Here is a 26,411-nt window from a genome sequence, read left to right on the forward strand (position 1 = left end):
CACAACGCCCGGCTATTTTTTGGTTGCAGCCGTCATTGTTGTTTGGCGGGTCCGGGCTGGGGATTCGAACCCACCACCTTAGGTGTACGTGGCTGGCACCTTAGCCAGTTGAGCTATAGGCGCCGAGCCTCTTCATTCTTTAGATTGGATTATTTCTACTTTATTTTCAGGTTTTCTGAATATTTCTTCTGTTGTCTCCATTCTTTTGCTTAACCCATCCATTGAATTTTTAATATTGGTTATTTTACTTTTTAGTTCTAAAATTTTTCTTTAGTTCTCCATTATCTCCTATTTATTTGCTGGGACTTTTTTTTTTCATTTGTTTCAAGTGTGTTTATAATTACTTGTTGAAACATTTTTATGAGTACTTCTTCGAAATCCTTATCAAACAATTCCTGTGCATGTGTCACCTCAGTTTTAATATCAGTAGATTGGTTGTTTCCTTATTCAAGTTGAGGTTTTCCTGGTTCTTGGTTACACAGACGATTTTTCAGTGTATTATAGTCATTATAACATAATGCCTTGAAGATGTCCTCTTTGCCATTGTGGGGAAGAAGAACCTACTGTGCTACTGCCAGGTGGGGTAAATTCCTAGGTTCCTTACTTGAACTCAATTAATACTCTGTGGGGAGATGGAAGCCTCATTACTGCTGGGTGGGGTTGGTAGTTCAGGTTCCCCAGTAGACCTCTGGTTACACTAATTCATCTGTAAAAAGGAGGGGGCCCCTCATTTCCCTTCTCCATGTTACCTTCTCTGACTTTACCAGGATAGGTGGGGCTTCATTATCTCTAAGAGGGATGAAAGTCTTGCATTCCCGCTTGGCCTCCTTGCAGATGGACATATGGGCACTTAAGGGAAAAGTCATATCTTAATGTGCTTGCATTGCTAGTAATAATGATTTAATAAGCTTAAAACCAATATTTGTTGGTTGTAAGTAGGTTAGGAATTGAATTAGGAAAATGATTGCAGATAATGGGCAAAAAGGAACAAAGACAGGAGAGAAGTGGATCAGAGAAACCCAAAATTTGGTGCAAAATGCACTGCCTAGAAGCCTGAGCCCTTTAAGACTGAAGAGGCTATTTTGCCAGAACTTCTCTCCTCCCTCAGCACAACTCCACTGTGAGGTCACTGAGTAGGCAAGGCTCGCCCCAGGTGGGGCTTCCCTCTTAAGGAGAGTGAGTGCTTTTGCTGAGTTAGGGAATGCAGAATGATTAAACCTTATTAAAGAGAAAAAAGGTCTCTCCAGACTAGATAAGGAGAAAAAAATATCTCCTTTCTTCTGTCACGGTAGTATGGTCAGAAGTATCAGTCCGTCTCAGCACAAGGCTTCTTGAGTGTTAATTGCCACTCCTGTGATTTGTATGTGTGGCCTAATTGGGGTCTGCTTTGACTTAGTTTGTTGTTGTTTAATCTGTGGTGTTTGGCTGGGGTAGGTTTTGTCTAAAAGTTGGCTTTTTTGTTTTTGTTGTTGCAGTTTGGCTGGGGCCAGGTTTGAACCCGCCACCCTTGGTATATGGGGCCAGCGCTCTACACACGTAGCCACTGGTGTTGCCATGTCTAAAAGTTTTTTTTGTCTGTCTAGTTTGCCCTTTTCCTCTTCCTTGTTTTTTGTGCATACTCATTGTTCTGGGCTGAAGGGTTTTCTAGCACTTGGTTAGGGGTATATGAAGCAAAAAAAGACTTAGGAAACTCACTGTTGCTTAGTTCCTTGGTTTCTGATGTCCCCATCCAGTTTGCCTGTTTTCCTTTACCTTTCAGAATCTTCTAATGTATGAATAATGTCTATAGCTTGTAGATGTGCTAAGCAGGATGACTCAGGACAAGTGCATCTATGCCATCTTTCCAGGAATGGAAGCTGCTTCACTGATTTTTTTTATAAGGGACTTTATCTATTAAGCCTATTATATGTTTTCTTCGATCATAATTACCTCATTGTCTTTTAAATTTAACTTTTAAAAATAAATATTTCATTTGAAATACCATGAAAGTTATACTTGTATTTGCTCAAATTGAGTCTTCTTAGAAAAAAAACAGCTGTTCTCTTCATCTGTTCTCTTAACCCTTAGGTTCCAGCTTCTCAAAAGTAAACACTTTGAACTCAGTTTAACTAATTCTTTTGCTATTTACTCTGATATGTCTAAATAACATTTCATTATTAGTACTTGTAGGGAGCCAGCCCCCATACAACCGATGGGTGTCCCCAGTGCTTAGCAGAGACCAAGGGGATGAAAAAAATAAAGACAATAGAAATAGAGTAAAATTTATAGAGGGGTCCCAGGGGCTGACACCTTTTTTATTTCAAGGATTCTTTTCATCATTTCTGAATGATCTTTTTAATACTATCCAGTTTTGTCATTTTCTCTAATATTTCTAGGTTAATATTTTGAGTAGGCAATACATCATATGATTTAAAAATAAGGGGGGAAAAGTATGTAGTGAAGAGTCTCCTTCAGACTTTTCTCTCCCATCAGCACATCTTCACTAATTTTTTAGTGTGTGCCAAAAGTGTCATTATGTAGACAAAAACAACTACAAAAAGTATATTTCTTCCACTAAAGATAGTATATTGTATGCTTTCCTGAAACTTTGTAGTTTTATTTCCATTGATTTTTAAACCTTTACTATTGTCAAATGTAAAATGTATTATGAAATATGCTCCTGTGAATACATGTATTTCTTTCAAAAGATATTTCTCTCCAACTTGAGCACATGATGTCAGACAATTTTGCAAATTGGCTATGCCAATTTGTATTCCTAACAGTAGTATTTAGGTATTCTCATTACTTTATATCCTTACCTTGCTTGTTGTTACCAATTTTTGCAGTTTAGCCATTTTGGGGAGTTCACAAAGATATCCCATTGTGCTTTTAATTCACATTTCCCTGGTAACTAATGTGTTTAAACAGTTTTTCAGAAATTTGTTGTCATGTACATTCTTCTTTTGTGAATTGGAGACTCATTCTTTCTTTTTTTAACTGTGTTGTCTGTAGTTTGCATTGTTTTTTAATTTGTATTCTTTATGTACATTGTGTGTATTATCACATTGTCATTCACATATGACTTCCTAATACAATGATAACTGTAAGTACAAAATAGAAAAAATATAGTTACATTTAGTGCCATAATTTCTGAAATTAAAAGATAATTACCTTCCTAACATATTCTCTTTCTTATTTTCTTGCTCTCTTTCTGGGTGTGAATGATTTCTATCTATATCACAAAAGTCTTGTTAGTTATGTTGGTCAGATGTTCTGTATAATTTCTAATTTTTTGAGTATTGCTGATTTGTTTTATGTAGGGATGTCATCTCCATTGTCACCAGCTTGTTAGTTTTCTTGCTCAAATTTTCCTATTCACAATAGATATTGTTGCTGTATCTAGCAATTGGTATAACTGGACCAAAATTTCCCTCTGCCATTGTGGATTTATCAATTTCTGAATGTAATTTTTGTCAACTTGTTTTACATATTTCTATGTTATTTAGAGTATGAATTATATCTTGCTGGAGCTTTGGCCTTTTTGCTATTATGTAACACTGTATTTTTTTACTTAAAACTTTTATAGTCTATAATTGCAACCCAGTTTCTGTTTAACTATTTTAATAAAACTATGTGACTAAATACAGTACCATAATATAATTGTTAAGTTTTGTATTTCTGTATAACAGAAATCTAAAAATTATGGGCTTAAACACATCAGGGTTTACTTTTTCAAGCAAAAGTAGTCTGAAAGTAGTCAACTGGTATCTTAAAGGACTCGTACACTATTTTTTCTGTTCTGTGTGTCGTTCTCATTTTGTGATTTCCAACTTTGCTCATTCAATGGTCCAAGAATTATAATGCGTTCTTAATTTCAGATATTGTATTTTTTCATTTTTGAATTTCTATTTGATTTTTTATTATAAATCTCAGTTCTCTAATGAAATTCTCCACCTTTTCTTCTAGCTCCAATTCTCTGTGTGACTATTCCTATTGAATTATTTTGTTTTCAATTTTGGCTATATGGTCTTGTTGCTTGGTATATGGAGGATTTTTTTACTCTTTCAAACACTGTATGCAAAATATTGTAATGGTAGTGGACCTGGATGATGGTAGTCTCTCTTCACGGAAGATTCCTCTTTCTCTGCATCAGCAAATAGAGTGAACAGTGAACACCTTTATCCAGTCAGGCACTGTGTTAAATCCAGGCTGGGCTGAAGCTCTGGTAAGACTCAGTCTCCCTCTGGTTCACCCTGGCTGTTGACAGTTTCTGCTGAGAGCCCAGTTTGTCCTCTGGAGAACCTTCTCCTGGTACCTGCTCAGTGTCTGGTAGACCTCCATTTGGTAGATATTTTCTTATCAGATGCTAAAATTTTGCTTTGCACAGCAGGGGCTGTTTACATTAAGTTTTTAGTCTTCTGCCCCTATGCGCCCTAGAATTCAGCAAATATCCCAAGGGGAAAATGGCTGTGTGTTTGAGTTCTGTTAGTTTTTGTCTCATCCAAGTGTAGCCCTCTACTGGTTTCAAGCTGGATTTTCACCTTTTGCCCACACATCGGTAAATGTTCCCAGTGTCAAAGTGGCCACATCAGTCAGCTTAAACTTTTGTGTTCGCTCCTCTCCTAAGTCGCAGCCCCTGCATTTCTTGTTACCTCCACAGCTTTTCAGGGCTTTTAGCATGTGATTTCAGTATTTCTTCTGGCATCTATAGTTACTCTTAAAAGAAGCACTGGATTGCCACAAATTACTGCATCTACCTGGAAATCGCTGTACCTAAATAAAGCCCTCCCCTTCATATATTTAGGCAATTTGCCCATGTAAAGTATACATTTTGATGATTTTTAATACATTTACAAAGTTGTGCAGCCATCATCATCATCAATTTTAGACATTTTCTTCAACATCTTCATGGTTTTGAGGTGCTACCTTGTAGTTTGGGTTCACATTTCCCTGGTGACAGGTGATATTCAATTCTTGTGCATATTCTTGTGCATATTGACTGTCTATCTATATTCTGAAGTGTCTGTTCAAGCCCTTTGACCCATTTTTTTTTTTTAAGAGACAGAGTCTCATTTTGTCGCCCTCGGTAGAGTGCTGTGGAGTCACAGCTCACAGCAACCTCCAGGTCTTGGGCTTAGGCAATTCTCTTGCCTCCTGAGTAGCTGGGACTACAAGCACCCACCACAATGCCTGCTATTTTTTTGTTGTGATTTGGCCAGGGCCAGGTTTGAACCCACTACCCTCAGTATGTGGGGCCAGTGCCCTACTCACTGAGCCACAGGCGCCACCCTTTGCCCCACTTTTTAATCTATTGTTGTGGTGGTGTAGAAGTTCTTTTATTTATTTTTATTATTTTTTTTTTTTGAGACAGAGCCTCAAGCTGTCACCCTGGGTAGAGTGCAGTGGCATCACAGCTCACAACAACCTCTAACTCCTGGGCTCAAGTGAGGCTTCTGCCTCTGCCTCCCAAGTAGCTAAGACAACAGGGGCCCGCCACAATGCCCAGCTATTTTTGGTTGCAGCCATCATTGTTGTTTGGAGGGCCCGGACTGGATTTGAACCTGCCACCTTAGGTGTATGTGGCTGGCGCCTTAGCTGCTTGAGCCACAAACGCTGAGCCAGAAGTTCTTTATAGTATATTGTATCATATTAAAAATAAGGTTCTAAATATCTTGTTTTCATCTGCAATCTTGATCCCTCACATTAAATAAGAATTTGTTTTTACAGGGATCAGTGTCATTCAAGGATGTAACTGTAGACTTCAGCAGGGAGGAGTGGCAACAATTGGACCTTGCTCAGAAAAGCCTGTACAGGGATGTGATGCTGGAAAACTATTTCAACTTGATCTCAGTGGGTAAGTATAGCTCTGCTGGGTATCTAAGGGTCTATATAACTAATTTTGCATTTTCTTTCTCATTAATTTCTGAAATCGATGGGTTTTTTGAAACTTCTAAAGACTACAGGACATCTGAAGTGTGTAATAGTTTTGTCCATATTTTGTTCTTTTGTTTGTTTGTTTGTTTGTTTGAGACAGAATCTCACTATGTCACCCTCAGTAGAGTGCTGTGGCATCACAGCTCACAGCAACCTCCAACTCTTGGGCTCAAGCAAGTCTCTTGCTTCAGCCTCCCAAGTAGCTGGGACTACAGGCACATGCCACAACACCCAGCTAGTTTTTTTTATTTCAGTTGTCATTGGTTGTTAGCTGGCCCAGGCCAGGTTCAACCCCGCCAATGTCAGTGTACATGGCTAGCACCATAACCACTGTGCTATGGGTGGTGAACCTATTCTGTGTCTTCAATAATCTCTTTTAGGTGTTGTGAGTATACTTTGTTTACAGTGAACTTTTCTGGAAGACAAATGGAATGCCTTATTGTATGGCCTCTGAAACCCAGGCCTCTATCATTTCCCATTAATAGGGTATCAAGTCCCCAAACCGGAAGTTATCTTCAGCTTGGAACAAGGAGAAGAGCCATGCGAGGTGGATGATAGGCCCCCCTGTCAGAGCTACTCAGGTGAGCAGGGAACCCGGAGCACACTGAGCAGTGCAGCTCACCTTCAGGTACACTGGGAGAGGCTGGCAACGTTGACATGCCATTAGCATGACTTTCCTGGTTCATTTCTATACTTGTAGAACTGCTTGCCTAGAACTGATATAGCCCCCTCGGATATCTAAATGCTATTCCTGTTTAGGGCCCCTCCCCATACCAGTTCTTTCTTCTTTGTTTGACTTTTTAGAAGGGAATGTACTATATTTACTGGTACTATGAATCATGTCCTACTCTACATCATCTAGAATCCTGCTTTCTTGTTTTCTTTTTCGTTCATTAGTAAAGAATTTTTATTCCTTTGACCTCCATCAAGGTCTTAGATCCTTTTCTTAATCATTCAAATACTTACAGACCTGCTTTCTTTAAAATTTACTGTGGGTCACACTATGGCTCCTACTGGTTACTTCTCATTTTCTCTCTTTTCCCTTAGTATCTTAGAATTTTCATCTAGAGATGGGCTTATTTGATAATTTCCCCACACCTCTTCTCTAACTGTTGACTTTGAGGGTACCAACATTTTCTTTGTATTTGGCCAGTGTAACACAATACTGACTTAAACATTTCTATACCTCATGGGCAGGAGACTGAGTTCATTATAGCCTTAGTTTATAGTCAATGTCATCATCTGGGTGTCAAAGGCCCTCCTCTTATTTATTCCTTTTTTTCTTTTGCAGTTTTTGGCTAGGGCTAGGTTTGAGCCCGCCACCTCTGGCATGTGGGGCCAGTGCCCTACTCCTTTGAGCCACAGGCACTGCCCACTTATTTATTCTACTCTCCATACTTGTTTTTATTCTTTTAATCTCTACTCTCCATACTTGTTTTTAATTCTTCCCAAAGGCAACTGCTCTAATATATTTGACATGTTTGCCATCTATCCTTGAATTTGTGGGTTATTTTTAAAGCTTAAATTATTGATTTTTAATTTTTAAAAATAGTACTGTCATATATCCTGCTCAATTTCCTACCATTTTTTCCCAAAATTTGGTCTGTGTTGGTCTGTTTTTCTAGTTCATCTATCTGATCGCTGCATAGCTCTCTGTAGTGTGCATATATAACTTTTCACTTATCCAGTTTCAGCTACTACAAACAGTACTGCAATAAATTTCTTCATGAACTGAGAATTTCTTAGGGAAGGCTAGTGCTTTATTATTGAGTACTCTAATACTTAACATGATTAAGTGTAACCATATTATTTTCTAGAGTGGGTCTGTCATTTGACAATCTCTTGAACATTGCACAATTTGGCTAATCTAATGGGTTTTAATTTCTAATTTTTTCAACTTAGGTTTCTCTAGTAACAAAATATTTTGAATATCTCACCCTGCAGCCTTCATTTTTGATGTTTGACTGCTGAAATCTTCTAAGTCTCACTCTTCCCTCTCCTGCCCCACATCTGGAAAACCGGAGAAGAAAGCCCAAGTGTTCCCTCTGTTGGCACTGAGGGAAAGTTGAAACCACATGTGGAAATGGTCAGCCCAGCCCCACCCCTCAGTCACCATAGAAAGGTCAACTTTGGCTCCACACCCATAGCTCAGTGGTTAGGTTTCTAGCCACATGCACCAGGGCTGGTGGGATCAAGCCCAGCCTGGGCCTGCTAAACAACAATGACACCAACAACAAAAAAAAATAGCCAGGCATTGTGGCGGGTGCCTATAGTCCCAGCAACTTGGGAGGCTGAGGCGAGAAAATTGCTTAAGCCCAAGAGTTTGAGGTTGCTGTGACCTATGATGCCACAGCACTCTACTGAGGATGACAAAGACTCTGTCTCAAAAAAAAAAAAAAAAAAACCTCAACATTTGCTCCCTCAAGCCACATTTGAGTTGTCGCCCCACGGTCATTTCATACCCTCTTACTGTGTGTATCCTATCATCATTCTTTTTTTTTTTTTTTGAGACAGAGCCTCAAGCTGTCACCCTGGGTAGAGTGCCATGGCATCACAGGTCACAGCAACCTCCAGCTCCTGGCTCAAGCGAGTCTATTGCCTCAGTCTCCCAAGTAGCTGGGACCACAGGTGCCCGCCACAACGCCCAGCTATTTTTTGGTTGCAGCTGTCATTGTTGTTTGGCAGGCCCAGGCTGGATTCGAACCCGCCACCTTAGGTGTATGTGGCTGGCACCTTAGCTGCTTGAGCCACAGGTGCCAAGCCCCTATCATCATTCTTAACATCTGAACCAAGTTTATGGCAGGATCCATTCCTCCTCTGCAGGTGTACTTACAGCTAGGGTGGTGATCAGGATATCCAGACAAGCACCCCCATGAGTTTTATCTCTTCCTCCTAACTGGCTCTACTGCCTGCTGGAGAGTGTGCACTTTGCCTCTGCCCTATCTGTACCCAACCTATGTAAGAAGTTATAATTGGTATTTAGGGATAGATATAAGGTATTGAGGCCCTCCTTAAAGTTACCCTGGGCCATGTGTTTCAGCCTGGACCTATCTATGTCTCAGATTGAGTTATGTGTCTCAGTTCCAGTGTAAGCTGTGGTTGGCTTATGGGAACAACCTTTCTCTCTGACTGTTAGTTATATGTCTTAGACAGGCATTGGCCCATTGCATATAGCTTTCAGGGGAAAGACCAATAACTTATGCATATTTGGTATCATCAAGTGGCTGCTTATATGAAGGAAGACAAGTTACAGTGCAGCTGTAAAAGCAGGTGACTCACCTTTCAACATTTTGTCATATGCTATTGGTTGTGGACTTCTCCTTCTGATCCAGTTTCTAAACAATTCATTCTGCTCTTCTACTAATTTTTCTTTTAGAAAATACCATTTAGATGCCTTCTTCTTCTTTCTTCCCAGTGACATCACCTAAAACCATGTCTGTATTTCCTCATGCCTGATTATTCTAACCTTATTTGGATGTGATAATTTCCTCCCCCCTTTTTTTTCTTTGAGACAGAGTCTCAAGCTATCACTCTGAATAGAGTGCTGTTGCATCATAGCTCATGGCAACCACCAACCCTTGGGCTCAAGCAATCCTTTTGCCTCAGTTTTTCTATTTTTAGTAGAGATGTGGTCTCGCTGTGGCTCAGAATGGTCTCAATCTTCTGAGCTCAAGCAATCCACCCGCCTTGGGCTCTCAGAGTGCTAGGATTACAGGGGTGAGCCACTGCACCCGGCCTCCCATTTTTTAAATAGTTATTTTAGATGCCACCAGCAGATTTCATTACTTAAAACATTGTTCATTATGTTAATCCTGTCACAGCTATATGGAACAAAATTAAACTTACTACTTATTATCTAACATATGACAAATTCTCCTCTTAATGGGTTTGTAAGCTACAGAAAGTACATGGCCTCATCTCTATAATTCACATTTATCCATGTTTAGTTTCCATAACCCTGTCTGCTCCATTTAATATTGTCTTTAATATTTCCCCTGCATCTGACTCTTGGGGTTTTGTTGTTGTTATCTTTGAGACAGAGTCTCACTCTGTCACCCAGGTTAGTGTTTAGTGTGCTGGGGCATCAACCGAGCTCACAGCAATCTCAAACTCTTGGGTTTAAGTAATCCTCCTGCCTCAGCCTCCCCAATAACTAGGACTACAGCTGCCTGCCACACGCCTAGCTAACTTTCCTTTTCTTTGTTTTTTTTTTTTTTCAGTAGAGATGGGGTCTCACTCTTGTTCAGACTTGTCTCAAACTCCTGAGCTCAAGGGATCCTCCTGCCTTGGCCTCCCAGAGTGCTAGGATTACAGGTGTGAGCCACCGTGCCTGGCCTACTCTTTGGTTATTTTATGTTCTATCTATTCAAATAATACAGTTACTTACATTCCTTTAATTCAACCTATTACAGCATACATTGCTTTTTCCCTTTTCTAATTCCCCAACTCACAGAAATTCAGAGAAAATTATTAATACATTACCAGCTTGAGCAAGAGAGAAACCCCTATCTCTAAAAAAAATAGCCAGGCATTGCAATGGCGCCTATAGTCCCAGCTGGTTGAGAGACTTGGGCTCAAGTGATCCCCTTGAATTTGAGATTGCTGTGAGCTATAATGCCATGGCACTCTACCAAGGGTAACAAAGTGAGATTCTGTCTGAAAAAAAAAAAAAAAAAAAAAAAAGGAAAATTATTAATACATTTAATTATACATCTTAATCTTTTACCTTTGTACTTTTTTTTAAGATTTAAGTTCTTTTTAAAATTTTGTTTAAGTTACAGGTACATAATAGTTGTATTTATTTATAATATTTATGGTACCATCAAGAAATTATTTACTATTTTCTTTTTCAACAGAGACAAGGTCTTGCTCCATTTCCGTTGCTCACATTATAGTGTGGTGGCATCATCATAGCTCAAAGTCCAGTGCTGGCTCAAGAGATCCTTCTGTCAAAGCCTTCTGCATAGCTGGGACTCAAGTATATACCATCACACCTGGCTGACTTTTTGTTTTTTTTGTAGAGATGAGGTTTCTCTATGTTTTCTAGACTTGTCTTGAACTCCTCTTGCCTCAGCTTCCCAAAGTGCTGGGATTATAGGCATAAGATACCACACCCAGCCTACCCTTGTACTTTAAAAAATATTTTCTTTCTTTTTTTTTTTTTTTTTTTTTTTTGAGACAGAGCCTCAAGCTGTCACCCTGGGTAGAGTGCCCTGGTATCACAGCTCACAGCAACCTCGAACTCCTGAGCTCAAGTGAGTCTCTTGCCTCAGCCTCCCAAGTAGCTGGGACCACAGGCGCCCGCCACAACGCCCAGCTATTTTTTGGTTGCAGCCGTCATTGTTGTTTGGTGGGCCGGCCTGGATTAGAATCTGCCACCTTAGGTGTATGTGGCTGGCGCCTTAGCCCCTTAAGCTATGGGTGCCGAGCCTTAAAAAATATTTTCATAGAACATATTTAGTAAAATTAAATTCTTGAATTTATCTTATAGGCAGAGCAGTTCAGTTTGCTCTATTTCAGAAAGATTTAAAAAATTTTCTTCTAAGAACAATTCAAAGAGCCAGAGATGATACTTGGAAACAGAAGATAACCACATGAAATCTTTAAAATTTCAAACTTTGTATATTTTTCATCTATTAACATTCCTGTCTGTATTAATTTAAGTATAAATATAAATAGCTCAGAATATATGTTTGTTTTTAAATTAAATGAAAAGGGAGTCTACCTAGACTTGTGGTAAGATTTAAGATTAGTTTTTAAAGCAAAGAACCCTAAATAATACATGAAGAACATTGAATTTTGAATAAAAACAGAGGAACAGAAAAGGAAGCTTAAATGGGGAAAATGAAAAGACCCATATGTTTGGATTCGGTAATAAAATAGGCTTTAGTGGAGTGGTGCCTGTGGCTCACTGAGTAGGGCGCCAGCCCCATAGACTGAGGTTAGCGGGTTCAAACCCAGACCTGGCCAAACTGCAACAAAAAAATAGCCAGGCGTTGTGGCGGGTGCCTGTAGTCCCAGTTACTGGGAGGCTGAGGCAAGAGAATCACCTAACCCTAGGAGTTGGAGGTTGCTATGAGCTGTGTGATGCCACGGCACTCTACCGAGGGCAATAAAGTGAGACTCTAAAAAAAAATAGACTTCAGTGGCTAGTGGAACAATAGCTTACATACACATTTTATTGGCCTGAAATATGACTGTTTTATAAATATACTTATTGAAGCAGTGGTGACAGTTGTGACAGCAAATGTCTCAAATGAGAGCAAAATGTTGCATTAAGTGTTACTGCTAGTAATGTAAAAGTTGCCAGATGAGGCAATGAGTTCATAAGCTAAAGAAAGTGAAAAGTTCCAAAAAATCAAAATCCATGTTTAAGAATTCAGTATTAAATGCCTTCATGATTAATGAAAGCCATTCATATATGCGAGTCAAAGTAATATTATAGCTAAAGAACATGTTTGGGGGCATAACAAGGACCTTAAGACAGAATTTAATGGATATGAGGTCAGACCATATCTATATTCAAGAACTCCATTAGAATAAGATGATAATACTGTCAAATTTTTACATAAATATTCACTGATAATCTGCTATATCTCATGCACTATTCCAGAATTTGGAATATAAGTGACTATCATTATAGACAATAAAGGTATAATAAAGTAAAGCCAAGCTACTGTAAACTAAAAGACCCCAGTAAATAGTGACTTAAAGAATGTAAACATTGGGCAGGCGTGGTGGCTCCTAGCACTCTGGGAGGCCTGGGCTGCTGGATCACTTGAGCTCACTGGTTCAAGACCAGCCTAAGCAAGAGTAAGACCCCTGTCTCTAAAAATAGCTGGGCACTGTGGTAGGTGCCTATAGTCCTAGCTACTTGGGAGGCTGAGGCAAGAGTATCACTTGAGCCCAAGAGTTGAAGTTGCTGTGAGCTATGACACCATAGCACTCTACCGAGGGTGACAAAGTGAGACTCTGTCTAAAAAAATTAAAAAAAAAAAAAAGAAGAATATAAACATTGACTGCTCAAATGACAGTTCCAAGGTACTGAGTGAATGGTCCAGGTCTGCCAGGCAACTCTGTTTCCAATGGCCATTCAGGAACAAATTTTCTGGAAAGTCATTACACCACTATCTCCTAGGTTAGGAGTTGGCTAATACTTTCTGTAAAGGCTGAAAAGTAAATATTTTAGACTTTGTGGGCCACACAGTTGCTATCATAACTATGATTTTTGCTGTTGTAGCCCCAAAGCAGCTATAGACAATATATCAATAAATAGGTGTGGCTATGTTCCAGTAAAACTTAAGGAACACTGAAATTTTAATTTCATATAATTTTCACACATATTGAAGTATTGTTATTCTTTTGATTTTGTGGGGGGTAGAAGCCTGGGTTTCATCTGAGGTTGTAGTTTTTTGACCTCTGTCCTACAGCTTTGCCAGCTACATATAGCTGAGTGCCACTCAGTTGGAAAGTACTGGTGGAAAGAGGCCTCATGGGAGACACATCCAGTTCCTTGAGACACTGGTCTTGTCACAACAAATGTGATTTTTATTCCCATTTCATTTGTGAGAACTGAGTTACTTGGTCCCACGTAGTGACAAACCTAATGTCCTCATTTAGCCATATGCTGGGGTACAAGCTTAATACTGTGAAGGAAAGGCACAGATTTTGATGGGCAACTTTCAGTCTCTGCTTCAGATGACTGATACTTTCTCCTGTTTTGTTTCCTGTTAGTGGCATGTATCTCTGTACCCCACACCAAGAATAAAAGAAAATTCAAAGAAATCCTTTTCTTTGGCCAAGTCAGGATAACTAAGGCTCTAATAGTTTTACTATAAACATAAATAAATGGGTGTTTAGGGCACAGTAGATAATAGGGAAAAGACAAAGAAGAGAGATTAGTGAGGTTTTACAGATGAAAGATAATAAGAATCTAAACTCAAGAGATACTTCTTTTAAACCACAGTGTTTTATCACTCTGTTCTTCTGACTCCTTACTCACTATGTATTCTGCTACATTTGCTTGGCCTGAAATCTCTATTTTCCCCAATTACTAAACATTTGATTTGGGCAACTTGCTAAATTCCTCTGCAGCTCAGTTTCCTCATCTGTAAAATAGGGACAGTAATAATATCAATAGCAAAGGGTTGTGCTAAAGTTTACATGAATATAGAAATTAGAACAGCATATCTAAATGCTACTGTTTATCATATGGTAAATGTAATATAAGTATTAATTCTGTTACTGTATATTATTATATTGTATATTATATATCAAGATAATTAAACTTATAAATCTATGTATATTTTACATATTTATGTATTTTTTATATTTATATACCACCTCTCCTATTTCTTTATGTTTTCTCTGAATCAACTGTATTATCAGTACTTCTATTCCTTATTGTTTTTTGTGTCAGTTTTATCTCTTTTTTCTTCTTTAGATGGGGATATTGGTTTTGAACTTTCACAAGGAATGTCTGAAGAAGTTTCTTTCCAGTCTGAGAGAATTAATCTTTTCACAAGAGAAGACCCATATTCTGTTTTAGAAGAATTATTGAGAGATGATAAACAGACAAGAAGATATGAGGAAAAGCAGAACAAATCTTTAAGTCACATTGCCTTCATCAACAAGGAAACAGTGGCTAATAAGAAGGGCTGTGAATATAAGGGCATTGGAAAATTTGTTCATGTCAACACACACCTTGTTCCTTCAAGAAAAAGACTTTGTAATGATGACTCATTTGGAAAGAGTTTGGAGCCTATTATAAGCTTATATAATTATAATAAGAACAATGCAACAGAAAATGTTGATAAGATTGTCAGACATGGTGATATTTTTACTCATAGGAATTCTCATACAGAAATCAATGGTTGTGAATATCATCAATGTAGGAAACTTCTGAGTCATAAGCAAGGTCTCATTCAACATCAGAAAGTTCATACTGAGGAGAGTCTCTGTTTGTTTTCTGACTGTATAAAAGCTTTCTCCCAGAAGGCACATCTTTTTGCACAGCAGAATATTTGCAATGAAGAAAAACAGCATGCATGCAGCAAATGTGAGGCAGTCTTCACTCAGAAGTCTCAACTTGCTACACCTCAGAGGGTTTATGAGGGAGAAACATCCTATATATGCACTGAATATAGGAAGGAATTTCTCCTCAAGTCAAACCATCAGAAAACTCATAATGAAGAGAATTACTATAAATACAATGTGTATGAAAGACCTTTTACCCGGAAGTCAGATCTGTTCAGATGCCTGAGAATTCATACTGGAGAAAAACCCTATGAATACAGTGAATGTGGGGAAAACTTCTCTAAAAATTTAGACTCCAGTATACATAAAATAATTCATACTAGAGAGAAACACTTTGAATGTACTGAATGTGGAAAAGCCTTCACAAGAAAATCAACACTAAGCATGCATCAAAAAATTCATACTGGAGGGAAACACTTTGAATGTACTGAATGTGGAAAAGCCTTCACAAGAAAATCAACACTAAGTATGCATCAAAAAATTCATACAGGAGAAAAACCCTATGTATGTACTGAATGTGGGAAGGCCTTTATCCGGAAGTCACATTTTATCACACATGAAAGAATTCATACTGGAGAAAAACCCTATGAATGCAATGACTGTGGGAAATCCTTTATAAAAAAGTCACAACTTCATGTGCATCAGCGAATTCATACAGGAGAGAATCCCTTTATATGTTCAGAATGTGGGAAAGTCTTCACTCACAAGACAAATCTCATTATACACCAGAAAATTCATACTGGAGAAAGACCCTATATGTGTACTGAATGTGGAAAGACCTTTACTGACAAGTCAAATCTCATTAAACACCAAAAAATTCATACTGGAGAGAAACCCTATCAATGCAATGACTGTGGAAAATCATTCATCTGGAAGTCACGGCTCAGGATCCATCAAAAATGTCATACTGGAGAAAGGCATTATGAATGCAGTGAATGTGGGAAAGCATTCATTCAGAAGTCAACACTAAGTATGCACCAAAGAATTCATAGAGGAGAAAAACCCTATGTTTGCACTGAATGTGGGAAGGCCTTCCTCCACAAATCACATTTTATTACACATGAGAGAATTCATACTGGTGAGAAACCCTATGAATGCAACAATTGTGGGAAATCCTTCACTAAGAAGTCACAACTCCACGTACATCAGCAAATTCACACAGGAGAGAAACCTTATAGATGTGCTGAATGTGGAAAGGCTTTCACTGACAGATCAAATCTCTTTACACACCAGAAAATTCACACTGGAGATAAACCCTATAAATGTAGTGACTGTGGAAAAGCCTTCACCCGGAAGTCAGGCCTCCATATACATCAGCAATCCCATACTGGAGAAAGGCATTATGAATGTAGTGAATGTGGGAAAGCCTTTGCAAGAAAATCAACACTAATTATGCATCAGAGAATTCATACAGGAGAGAAGCCCTATATCTGTACTGAATGTGGGAAATCCTTCATCCAGAAGTCACACTTAAATAGACACAGAAGAATTCATACTGGAGAAAAACCCTATAAATGCAGTGACTGTGGGAAGTCTTTTATTAAGAAGTCACAACTCCATGAGCATCATCGAATTCACACAGGAGAGAAACCATATATATGTGTTGAGTGCGGAAAGGCCTTCACCATCAGGTCAAATCTTATTAAACACCAGAAAATTCATATGAAACAGAAACCCTATAAATGCAGTGACTTTGGGAAGGCCTTAAACTGGAAGCCACTACTCACTAAACATCAGAAATCAGACACTGAGAAAGTAGAGAGCCCAGTGCCACAGTTATGATGTGGGGAAGCAGGACATGACCAAGGCCACCTTTCTTCTAGCTCGTCAGAACTATGAGTATCACACAGCTGATATCCAGTTTTATATAAGGAAGACACTTTGATGAAAGTGTTTAAGCAATGTGTAGGGGTCATGCTTGGTTGCTTAACTGATAAGGGAGTCGTTAAATCCCTGCAAATAATAGTGAATATGCAAGGACATGACTTACAGTCTTTCTTGTTTCACTTTTTGGGTAAGCAGCTATATAAATTCAGGGTGTTGAGTTTTTCATGCTCTGGGTAGCAAAACTGTTCAGTATTGACCAAAATAATTTCATAATGAGTACAGTGGTGAGAAAATTTTACATTGTCTAAGCACCCTAAGGACACTGAAAATGAAACAAAAGGTGGGAAAATATGATATATGATGAAAAGAAATCAGAAGTTTTTGTGAAAATTAACACTAAAGACACAAAGGACTCGACTTTTGGGGGGGAGAAGTCACCTTATTTATTGTTTGTAGTATTTATTGGTTATGAATAAATCTATTGGTTATATGCTGTTGCAGCAGGTACCTAAGAGGTCTGAAATTGCTCCTAGCTTGTATCCCAAAAGTGATTAATAATGTAAGTGACAGTACCATAACTACTTGCCACTTTAGCTCTGGCCCTAATATCCTGGAACTTAGCCACAGGACCAAGATACAAAACACATTTTGGATCCTCAACTTCATCCACAGAAACCTGAATTTTTTTTTTTTTTTTGGCCGGGGCCAGGTTTGAACCCACCATCTCTGGTATATGGGGCTGGCACCCTACTCCTTTGGGCCACAGGCGCCACCCAAAACCTGAACTTTTCTCACTGATTCTGTTTGAAAGGGGAAAAAATTTAAGAAAACAGGTTTCAAAGCTTAGAATTCTTTCCTTCCAATTTTGTGAGTATATTCTCTACATATTTGTTACATGCTAGGTTACCATGAGACACAATTATCTTGCATTTTAGTTTGAAGCCCTAAAATTGACTATATCAGATATTAATAATATGTGCAAACTTCACTTCTTAAAGGCTAATATAAATAAGTACACCACTTCTGGACAAAGTGGGGTGGGTGTTCACATTCCATTTATCCTCCTCTTGACTTCCATGGTATTGATCCCATGCATTTGAATTCTATATGTAGTTGACAAAGCCAATCATTGTTTCAGAGTCAATATTTACTTAAATTAACCTACATATTACCCTTTCTATTATTTTTTTATTCTCTCCTGTCTTTTGTTTCCCTGCAGAATCACTGTTATTCTGACTGAGGAACACCCTTGACTATTACTTTAAGTGTAAGTTTGCTGGGGACAAGTTCTGTTTTTGTTCATTGGAAATGTCTGTAATTTGCCTTTATTTTTGAAGGATATTTTTACTGAATTTAGAATTCTAAGTTAGCAGTTATTTTCTATTAGTATTTTGAAGATACTACATTATGGTTTCTCTTTCATTATTCTGTTGAAAAGTAAGCTGTCAATATAATTACCTTTGAAGGTAATCTGCTATTGTTTTTTTCTCTTGCCTTTAAAACTTATCTGTTTATTCCTTCAGCAGTTGCCTAGGTGTGATTTTCTTTTCTTTTCTTTAAGAGACAGAGTCTCAGTTTGTCACCCTTGGTAGAGTGCCATGTTGTTACAGCTCACAGCAACCTCAAACTCTTGGGCTTAAGCGATTCTCTTGCCTCAGCCTCCCTAGCAGCTGGGTCTACAGGCACCCCCCACAACACCCAGCTATTTTTTGTTGCAGTTTGGCCAGGCCAGGTTCAAACCCTCAGTATATGGGGCCAGCGCCCTACTCACTGTGCCACAGGTGCTACCCCTAGGTGTGATTTTCTATATATTTATCCTGCTTGGGGTTTAGAGTGTCTTCATAACCTATGGCTTAGTGATTAAGCCATAGATCACTTATAGTGGTGTGTGTATGTTTGTGCACACATAACTTGGAAAATTCCTAGCTATTATCTATACAAATTTTGCATCTGCTTCATTCTCTGTTTCTTTCACAGATAGCCCTATTACCTAGATCCCCTGGCCTGTTCCTATTTGGTATTGTTTTTCTTCAGTTTTAAACAGTGATATCTTCTGAGATAACTGGTGATTTTTAAATCAACTGCCAAATACTACATATTAAAACTGTAGAGATAAGAGAATGGTCTGGATAATTTCTTCCAGAGATTTGCCTTTGCTTCTAACAGGTGACGGTTCTTGGAACATTAGCAATCACTGATTGTCTTTATCCAATCAATTATTGAGATTACTCAAAACTGTGCTCTAGTCTCACCCTGTTCCTAAGGGATATCTTTAGGACTTAGGACTTTGGGGTGACCTGAATTCTAGTATTTGTCTCCTTAGCCATATGAATTTACAAAAAATTTTCTACAGCCTCTCTTGCCCAGTATTTACCTTTAGAGTTAGCAAAAACTCCTTAGTCATAAATAATCACAAAGTCCAGAGATTATGACATGTCTCTAATCATATTTCTGCAATTTCTCACTGTCTTGGTAGTTCTGTGCCTTCAGAAAATTAAATGTGTTTAATATTTTTGTCTACCTATTTTAGTTCTCAAAAGGAGTACATACTAATATGTATCACCTACTCTGCCATTGGCAGATGTTTTTAATTCATTGAGATAGCTACTTGTATTTAAGGAGTCTGGAGTCTAGAAATGTATTTTTTTTTTAATTACCAAAATTACTGACTTAAAAATGCAATGTTTCATTTGCAACTTCATCTGTATCTTTTGTTGCTAGAAGTCTTAAAGCATTGCTTTTTTGTTAAGGACTTTACAAACTTTGATACATAAGAGAAAATTATCTCTGGTGTCATCAAATCTTATTATGGTAGCTGCCAAACTTTAACAAAAAGAGTAGACTGACTAAAATCTTCTCAAATGTCTTCTTTATTACTATGGTTTTTCCTTTGGATATTAATTGAAAATGGGGTTAATGAAGACTGATCTAAGAGCCTTGGGGTTTGAAAAATTAATTTCATAAGATTAATAAACTTTTTCACTTATACATTTTCAAAAATAGAATTCTACACTCCCAAGCCAAAAAGAAAAAGGGAAAAAAAGGACAAATCAGCTACTGTATCTTTTGTCAACATAGTATTCATCTCTAAGAGGAAAAGAAGACTTTCTTTTGAGGATTTCCTTGCATCTCAAGAGGGACGTGGGAATTGACTGAGGAATGAATAATGGCAAACTGTAAGTGGAATGGGAGAGCTAAATTTTAAGTCAATATAGATTGGAGGCATGTGAGATATAGACTTTCAAATCTCATTACACATCAGAAAATCAATTTGGAGGGGAAAAAAAACTTACAAAAGCAGTGCCATATTATTATTCCCTTAATATGGAATAATAATGAGGGAACATAGCATGGGTTAGCCACATCCTTTGATACCAGCATTCCATTATAGTTTATCTCTATTTACAGCAAAACTATTTTTAAACACTTTTACAGTTTAAATTTTGTAATAAAATTACATTTTAAACTAAGTTTCCAAAAGGGAATCACCATGAATTCAGAAAATCTAAGAAAGCATTCACTCTAACTAACATTTAATTATACATCCAATACTTTATAGAGGAGAGTAATTTTTTGTGCTGAATGTGCGTAGGGTTTTCTTCACAAATCATACTTCATTGCATATTAGAGGATTCATGATGGAAAGAAACATTTTATGATTATAGTGACTGCAAGAAATCTCCCACTGAAAAGCCAATGACCTGAACATCAGCAAATTTACACATAAGAAAAAAAAATAACAGTTCAAATCTTATTACACATCAGAAAATCAATGTGGAGGAAAAAAAAACCTACAAAAGCAATGGCTGGAAAACCCTTCACTTGCAATTTATTAAAAAATTCCTGTATGAGGCAGTGTCTGTGGCTCAGTGGGAAGGGCACCGGCCCTGGCTAAACTGCAACAAAAAAATAGCAGGGGGGGTTGTGGCAGGTGCCTGTAGTCCCAGCTACTCAGGAGGCTGAGGCAAGAGAATTGCCTAAGCCCAGGAGTTGGAGGTTGCTGTGAGCTGTGTGACACCACAGCACTCTGCCCAGGGCAATAAAATGAGACTCTGTCTCTACAAAATAAAGATTTCTATAGAAGGAGACAACACAGATGTCCTTAATATGGGAATAACTTCATGCAGAAATTAGTTTTCAATATTTATACATGAGTGAAATTATGTATTTCCTGAAAGAAAGTGAAAAAGACTGCACAGCAATCAGAACCAATTGTATTACTCATACTATAGAGAAGCCCTATGCTTACTGTACATTATATATTGTATATGGAAAAATATTTGTCCGTCAGTCACACTTTACTATATATCATATAATGGAAAAGAGTAGGTATTCTAAGGGTACAACATGTTCTTAAATGCCATAAAATTCATATATTATAGAAACTGTAAGTTTGATATACTGGAAAAAGTCTTCCTATAAAAGCATATTCCATAAGAAATATAATTCATTTTGTTTATGAATATAATTTCAGGCCCATGTCTAGAACCAGTGGGGACAAACAGATGAGTCCAATACTTGCCCTTTTAATGAAAAAATATATATACTTACACACACATATGCACACACATGAAACTGTGTATAAACATGGCTTTTATAATGTGTTTTCTGTCTTCTCAATTTTGGTCCTTTCACTCCTATATGCTTTCACTTGTAGTACTCATAGCAACTCCAGCCATACAATAGTCTGTCAACAGATAATCAATACTGATCAACTTTATATTTTTCTCTATACTCACCTCACATATAGACACATGTTATCTATACACACATATATTAGTGTTTGTGTTTTCACTGTTATATAAGGGGGCTTATGTACGTATTTTTGCATCTTTTACACTTATCAATAGCTGAAAAGAGTCAGTGGTGTGGACATACCATAACTATTTCAAGTTTTACCACTGGTTATTCACATTTTTGTTGCTAGGAAAAATAATCTTTTAACCCTAAGAAGTAACAGGAGAGTGAATTATTGGACAGGTGCAGGATTACTGAGGATTACTTTTTTGTGTAGATTATGCTTTTCAGAGTGGGATTCATGGATCAAATTATAAGTATTATTTTAATAGATGTTAATAGATTTCACTGTATAACAGTAAGACTATAGTTTTTCATATTCCAAAAATTAGTATATAAATTTACCCCTTTCTCTTTACTAAAAGTAACTGTTACTCTTTAACTTTGAGAAGTTTTATGAGTTCAAAGTGATTACTAACATGGATTTTCATATTCAAATATCTCTAAATGTGTCTTGGCTATCTGAATTTGCCATTCTATAAACTGCCTTTTTAAATTATTTAATCATACTTTTTTCTTTTTGGGTTATCTTTTCAATTTATAACATAGCTTTTTATATATAGGTAGTCATTCTTTTCTAAAGAGCATTGATTGCTTGTCTCAATTCTGCATAAGCTTCACATATTGTAATATGTTTAAAGTGTTCTTCTGCATAAATTGTGTATCTTATGGGAAAATGATTCATTTCTTCTCCTGGACATAGATAGTCACTTTAATAGTGGCAGGCACTGTTGGTTTGCTAAACCAATTTGCAATCCCAATACTCCCCTCTCACACTTCCTTCCTTACCATCCTTTGAAGCTGGTAGTGGCTTCAGGCACCTGGTACCTGCCTCAGGCCTAGGGAAACAAAACACTGAGAGGTATGTCCTGGGAAAACCTTTTCTTTCCTAAGAAAAAGAACAGACAGGCTTACCTGCTGCCATCCGTCCTACCATTCTTCCTGCCTGTGTGGGTTTCCTGCAGCAGTGATGACCTTTCTTACAGCCATCAGGTAAATGCCAGAAGAATCACAGAACCTGATTCTGACATTTTTGAGTCAATACAAACAGCAATTTACCTGTAGACTTTAGCAACAATGTCAAAAATAAACATGTTTGGCATAAACCATTCTAGTTTAGATTTCTCTTGCTGTAACTGAAAGCATTCCACTGAAATTTATAAAGTAATCCATCCTTTTCTAGTTATAGTAAATACAAAAAAATTTTTTTTCTAAAACCTTAGTAAACTAGATACCTTACACCAGGTGTCCTCAAACTACGGCCCACAGGCCACATGTGGCCGACCAGGTGTTTTTGCCACCACTGCCTGTCCTGCTTAGCAGCAGCTGCCTACCCTGCTTAGCAGCCAACTTGTCCCAGGGCCCGCAGTCTGGCCCTCCAGCGGTCTGAGAGACAGTGAACTGGCCTCCTGTTTAAAAAGTTTGAGGACCCCTGCCTTACACAAACCCAAGTAAGTTAAAGAGACAGCAAAATTATACAAGATTTGTAATGAGTAAGAAGAACCATATATACTACATCAGTTAATGGCATCAGAAGAGAATACTACCTTAAATGGATGATCTCCTAGCACAACAATTGATCAAAATTGAGTAAGAAATGAAAACTGAAAAAAGAGTCAGGAACTGTGAAAGGAATTATAAATATCATTACAGGACTACCATTTAAAATGTACCAGGACTACACAAAAATATTTCATAAGACATATAAATAATAAACTATAAAGGAAAGAAACAATAAATTGGACTTTTCAAAATTAAAAATTCTTGTCCTTTGAAAGACACAGAATGGGAAAAAATATTTGCAATATATTTATGACAAAATACCTATTTCTTAAAAATATAAAGATATAAGATAACCCAATAAAAAGGACAAAATATTTGAACAGATATAATTCATAAAATATGAAATGGCCAATAAGGGTAAGAAATGATTTCAATATCAGCCACTGATTTAACAAATGGTGCTGGGTGAACTGGCTGGTGACCTGCAGAAGACTGAAACTGGATCCACACCTTTCACCACTAACTAAGATTGACTCTCACTGGATTAAAGATTTAAACTTAAGACATGAAACTATAAAAATACTAGAAGAAAGTGTAGAGAAAACACTTGAAGAAATTGGCCTGGGTGAAAATTTTATGAAGAGGACCCCCCCAGGCAATTGAAACAACATCAAAAATACACTACTGGGACCTGATCAAATTAAAAAGCTTCTGCACAGCCAAAAGCACCATAAGTAAAGCAAGTAGACATCCCTCAGAATGGGAGAAGATATTTGCTGGTTATGTCTCTGACAAAGGTTTAATAACCAGAATCCACAGAGAACTCAAACGTATTAGCAAGAAGAGAACAAGTCATCCCCTCTCAGGGTGGGCAAGGGACTTGAAGAGAAATTTCTCTGAAGAAGACAGGCACATGGCCTAAAAACATATGAAAAAATGCTCACCATCCTTAATCATCAGAGAAATGCAAATCAAAACTACTTTGAGATATCATCTAACACCAGTAAGATTAGCCCATATCACAAAATCCCAAAATCACAGGTGCTGGTGTGGGTGTGGAGAAAAGGGAACACTTCTACACTGCTGGTGGGATTGCAAACTAATACGTTCCTTTTGGAAAGACATCTGGAGAACACTTAAAGAACTAAAAATAGACCTGCCATTTGATCCTATAATTCCTCTATTAGGTATATATCCAGAAGACCAAAAATCACACTACAATAAAGATATTTGTATCAGAATGTTCATTGCAGCCCAATTCATAATTGCTAAGTCATGAAAGAAGCCCAAGAGCCCATCGATCCACAAATGGATCAATAATTTGTGGTATATGTACACCATGGAATACTATGCAGCCATTAAGAAGGATGGAGAATTTACCTCCTTCATGTTTACATGGATGGAGCTGGAAAATATTCTTTTTAGCAAAGTATCCCAAGAATGGAAGAAAAAGTATCCAATGTACTCAGCCCTACTATGAAACTAATTTGTAGCTTTCATAGGAAAGCTATAACCTAATTTTAGCCCAGGAACAAGGAGAGAGGGGAGAGGGAGGGGAGGAGAGGGGGGAGGGTAAGTGGAGGGAGGGTGATTGGCAGGATCACGCCTATGTTTCATCCTATAAGGGTACATGTGACTCTCTCTAAATGTAGAATATAAATGTCTTAACACAATAACTAAGAAAAAGACATGAAGGCTATGTTAACCAGTTGGATGAAAGTACTTCAAATTGTATAGAGAAACAGTACACTGTACCCCATGATAGTATTAATGTACACTGTTATGATTTAATAAAAAAAAAATAAATATTTTGCACTAAAAAAAGTTAATTAAATGAAGGAATCATAAAAAATATGGCTTAAACATTTTAAAAAATGTATCAGCCACTGGAGAAATACAAATTAAAGTCACAATGTTGGTGGATATGGTGGTTAATATCTGTAACCCCTGAACTTTGGGAGGCCAAAGTCTTATATCTTTAGATTTTCAAAAAAATAAGCGAAAGGATCATTTCAGGCAAAGAGTTCAAGACCAGTCAGGGCAACACAGTAAGACATTGTCTCTACAAAAAGTTAAAAATGAATAAAACCACAATGAAATAATTCTATAGATTCATTGAAATGATTAAAACTAGAATGACCAGTAGCACAACGGGAGATATTAAGCAATTGGAGCTCATACATGGCAGGTAAGGATATAAAATGGAACAAAGACTTTGGAAAATAGACTCTGGCAAACTTTTAATAGTTAAAAATATAGCTACCATACAACCCAATCGTTCCACTTAAGTATTTAACCCAAGAGAAATAAAACTTCAAATCCATACAAAGGCTTACACATGAATGTTAACAGCATATTTGGACACAATAGCCTCAAACAGAAATAACCTACATGCCCATCATCAAATAAATGGATAAAATGTGTGTAAACAGAATAAACTCAGCAATAAAAAACAATGAGCCACTGATAGATGTAACAACATGGATAAATTTTAAAGTTATTTTGAGTAAAAGACACCAGCCATAAAAGTATTACATACTGCATAATGAGATACTCATATGAAATTATAGAAGTGCAAATTAATGCCAAAGTAACAAAAATCAGATCAGCAGGCCAGGTGTGGTGGCTCACACCTGTAATACTAGCATTCTGGGAGGCGGAGTTGGGTGGATTGTCAGAGCTCAGGAGTTCAAGACCAGGCTGAGCAACAGTGAGATCCTGGCTTTATTAAAAATATAAAAACTAGCCAGGCATTTCAGTGGGTGCCTGTAGTCCCAACTACTCAGGCAGCTGAGGCAAGGGGATCACTAGAGTTCAAAAGTTTGAGGTTGCTGTGAGGTATGATGCCACAGCACTCTACCAAGGGCACAGAGTAAGACTCTGACTCAAAGAAAAAAGAAAAAGAAAGGAAAAAATCAGATCAGCAGTTGTTTGTGGTTAGGGGCAGAGAGAGGTATGGCCAGCAAAGGGGCATAAGGAGTCTTGGTGATGATAAAAAATGTTCCGTATTTTGATTGTGTTGGTTGTTTAACAGGTGTACACAACTGTCAAAATGCATTGACACAGGCTGGGTGAGGTAGCTCACACCCGTAATCCCAGCACTCTGGAAGGCTGAGGCAGGTGGATTGCCTGAGCTCATAAGTTCGAGATCAGCCTGAGCTAGAGTGAGAGCTCATCTCTAGAAAAAATAGCCGAGCACTGTGGGGACACCTTTAGTCCCAGCTACTTGAAGGCTGAAGCAAGAGAATACCTTAAGCCCAAGAGTTTGTGATTGCTGTGAGCTGTGACACCATGGTCACTCTATGAAGTGAGAATCTGTCTCAAAAAAAAAAAAA

At 37.7% G+C, this 26,411-nt stretch overlaps 1 protein-coding gene across 1 annotated transcript in view; it reads left to right on the plus strand.

Annotated features, from left to right (window-relative positions):
* The window catches only part of ZNF484 (zinc finger protein 484), a 23,199-nt gene extending 3,172 nt beyond the window's left edge, over positions 1-20,027 (plus strand). Inside the window, exons 2-6 of the mRNA XM_023516259.1 lie at positions 5,707-5,833; positions 6,399-6,494; positions 14,357-16,963; positions 17,996-18,043; positions 19,780-20,027. Of these exons, the coding sequence (XP_023372027.1) occupies positions 5,707-5,833; positions 6,399-6,494; positions 14,357-16,731 (2,598 nt within the window). The 3' untranslated portion in view covers positions 16,732-16,963; positions 17,996-18,043; positions 19,780-20,027. The remainder of the gene's footprint in view (positions 1-5,706; positions 5,834-6,398; positions 6,495-14,356; positions 16,964-17,995; positions 18,044-19,779) is intronic.
* Positions 20,028-26,411: the final 6,384 nt, after the last annotated feature.

Source organism: Otolemur garnettii, unplaced genomic scaffold (assembly GCF_000181295.1).
Source record: "Otolemur garnettii isolate 467f Iridium unplaced genomic scaffold, OtoGar3 scaffold00088, whole genome shotgun sequence".
Classification (NCBI taxonomy): domain Eukaryota; kingdom Metazoa; phylum Chordata; class Mammalia; order Primates; family Galagidae; genus Otolemur; species Otolemur garnettii.